At 53.5% G+C, this 2,579-nt stretch overlaps 1 protein-coding gene across 1 annotated transcript in view; it reads right to left on the bottom strand.

The window, feature by feature from the left end:
- Positions 1–689: 689 nt before the first annotated feature.
- Positions 690–2,579, bottom strand: part of HMX1 (H6 family homeobox 1) — a 2,654-nt gene continuing 764 nt past the window's right edge. Inside the window, exon 2 of the mRNA XM_042812619.1 lies at positions 690–1,261. Within this exon, the coding sequence (XP_042668553.1) occupies positions 690–1,261 (572 nt within the window). The remainder of the gene's footprint in view (positions 1,262–2,579) is intronic.

Genomic DNA, 2,579 nt, shown 5'->3' with positions numbered 1-2,579 from the left:
CTTCGAGTTGCTTAAAATTAAAAAAAAAAAAAAAAAAGACCGGGGGGGAACTGCACATGCCCGAGAGTATCGATCGGATGAAAATGAGTAACAATGGAGAGGGGCAAAAAAAAACAACAAAACAATCTGTACCAATTAAGAGGCCTGAAACAACGGGCCCTGGAGGAGATGCTGGAGGCGGGGGTCCGCCGAACCCTGCGCGGAGCAGCGGGGAAAAGGGTCCGGAGGTCGCGGTTGGGGACACCGAGGCTTCGCCGTCCGTGGGGCGGGGGGGAGTGGCGGGGCCGGGAGGAGCCCCCGGGCCTGGCGCTGCCGTACATTCGTCTCCCGCTCGGGGGGGAGCTGAGGGGCTGCGGCCCCCCGGGAAAACGCCGCTCCGCGTCAGCGCGGGACCGAGGCCGGGTTTTCTTTGGCTGCGTGGCGGGGATGGGAAGGGGGGGCCTCTGAACGGCCCCCGGCTCATGGCTGCGCTCATCTGGGTTCCGTCCGGCTGCTGCGCGCCACTCTGAGTTAACCCCAGCGGTAAGTTTATTGCACGTTTTCTTTTCTTTTCTTTTTTTTTTTTTTTTTAAAAAAAAAAAAAAAAGTCGAAAAGCGGAAAATGGTGAAAGTGGAAAGAAAAAGTCCTGGGGTGAGGCTGGAACCAGGGGGGGGGGGCTCGGGGCAGCGGTCCCGATACAGGTGGGCGCTCAGACGAGTCCCGTCATCTGCGAGCGGAGGAAAGGAAGGGAGGCGGCGGGGAAGGTGCCCAGGGGGTAGCTGACGCCGCCGGAGAAGCCCACCAAGGGGGGAGACATGTGGGGCAGGCCGAAGCCCAAGGCGCTGGCCGGCGAGTTCTCGTGGTACAAAATGGGGACCCGCACAATCCTTTGGGCGGCGTGGGAGAGGTTGGCCGCCTCCAGGTCGGCGGCCAGCTGCCGCTTCCACTTGTTGCGGCGGTTCTGGAACCAGATCTTCACCTGCGTCTCGGTGAGGTGCAGCGAGGCTGCCAGGCCGGCCCGCTCCGAGCTGCTCAGGTAGCGCTTCACGTCGAACGTGGACTCCAGCTGGAAGACCTGGCTGCGACTGAACACCGTGCGCGTCTTCTTCTTGCGTCCGGCGGCTCTCTGCTCCGCTTCGCCCGCTTCCTCGCCGCGTTCCTCCTCTTCCTCGCGGCCTCCGGAGCTCTGCCGCCCACCCGCGGGGCCCCGCGACGCCGCCCGCCCTCCGCCGCCCGCCCGCTCCGTGTCCTCGAGCAACTCCGGCGAGTCCCGGTCGCTGGCTGTGGAGAGAGGCACAGCGCTGGGGTTGGGGGGAGCTCTGATGAGCGGCCCCCCCCGCCCGGGCATCGGGAAGGGAAACAACGCGGTGCGGGGGCAGCGAGCCCGGGGCTGAGGCCGCTGCTAGTGCTCCTTGTGTTATGAAAGACTCCCATATAGTGGCATGTAAATACATAAAGTATATGTCATGCATATGTACATGTGTAAGTGCACACTCATATTTGTGTGCATACACACCTATGTGCACGCATATACCTATATGCCTATACCTATATTCATATGTATGTATATAACATCCGTGCACGCTTATATATGTGCATGTATATAACATCTGTACACTTTATATGTTTTGCACACGAATACATACAGTGTATACGTGTCCATCACGTATATGTTCATATAACTACATACATACTTACATATATGCACTTATATGCTTGCACATTTATACACTCACATATATGTATTTACATACATATACCAATGTATTTACACACGTATGTTCACATTTATTTACAAGAACATACATAAGTATGTTGGGGTTTGTATACATAGGGTAAGTGTATCAGTGAGTGCATGCTTATGAAGAGAGGGGGAAACAAATGCTTTTTGCTTCATGTTGTTCTCAGCTGCATAAACCACATCGGCAGGGTCAGCTGCTCTAATATCGGGACATTGCCTCCAGCATGTCTCCGTGGTTTCCCAGTTAGAGTTCTAAGGAGGATAACATGCTAATGTAATGAAATGAAGAATGTGAATGAAGAATAGACGGCAGAAAGAAAGAAAGGAAAAAAAGAAAAGAAAAAGAAGCGAGGAAAACGATGCAGTTGTTTTGGTGGTCATTTTCTCTTTCTAGACGTACTTCAGAGAGAAACTAAAAATATTAATAAACCCGTCCCTGTAAAAGGAAACCTCTGGATTATAAATGCCGCCTCCACTCAGTAGTGAGTAAGCGTGCGAATCCCATAGCCCAGCACGGAATCAAAGGGATGTGCTGAGGGACAATATTTTTTCTATCAGGATAAAAATAACCACTGATCGCAGCCCGTAAACTTTTTCAGATGTTAACTTGTGCCCCGGAGTCCGGGTGGGAGGAGAAGCCTCTCCTTGCGAAGCCCAGCAATGTGCGGAGAGCGGCGGGGAAGGGGCTGCGGGCCTCGGTTGCACCGAGGGGAGGGGGCTATAGAGCCGATGCTATAGAGGGCTGCTTCGGAACTCTTCTACGGGGACGGTGCTCCCGGCTTTCGAGGTTACTGGGAAGCGTAAAGCAGGAAAAAAAAAAAAAGAAAAGAAAAGAAAAAAAAAAAAAAAAAAAAAAAA

Source organism: Centrocercus urophasianus, unplaced genomic scaffold (genome assembly GCF_019232065.1).
Source record: "Centrocercus urophasianus isolate 14NV4802_14NV808 unplaced genomic scaffold, USGS_Curo_1.0 seq_13, whole genome shotgun sequence".
In the NCBI taxonomy this organism is placed as follows: domain Eukaryota; kingdom Metazoa; phylum Chordata; class Aves; order Galliformes; family Phasianidae; genus Centrocercus; species Centrocercus urophasianus.
This window is presented reverse-complemented; position numbering and strand designations above follow the sequence as displayed.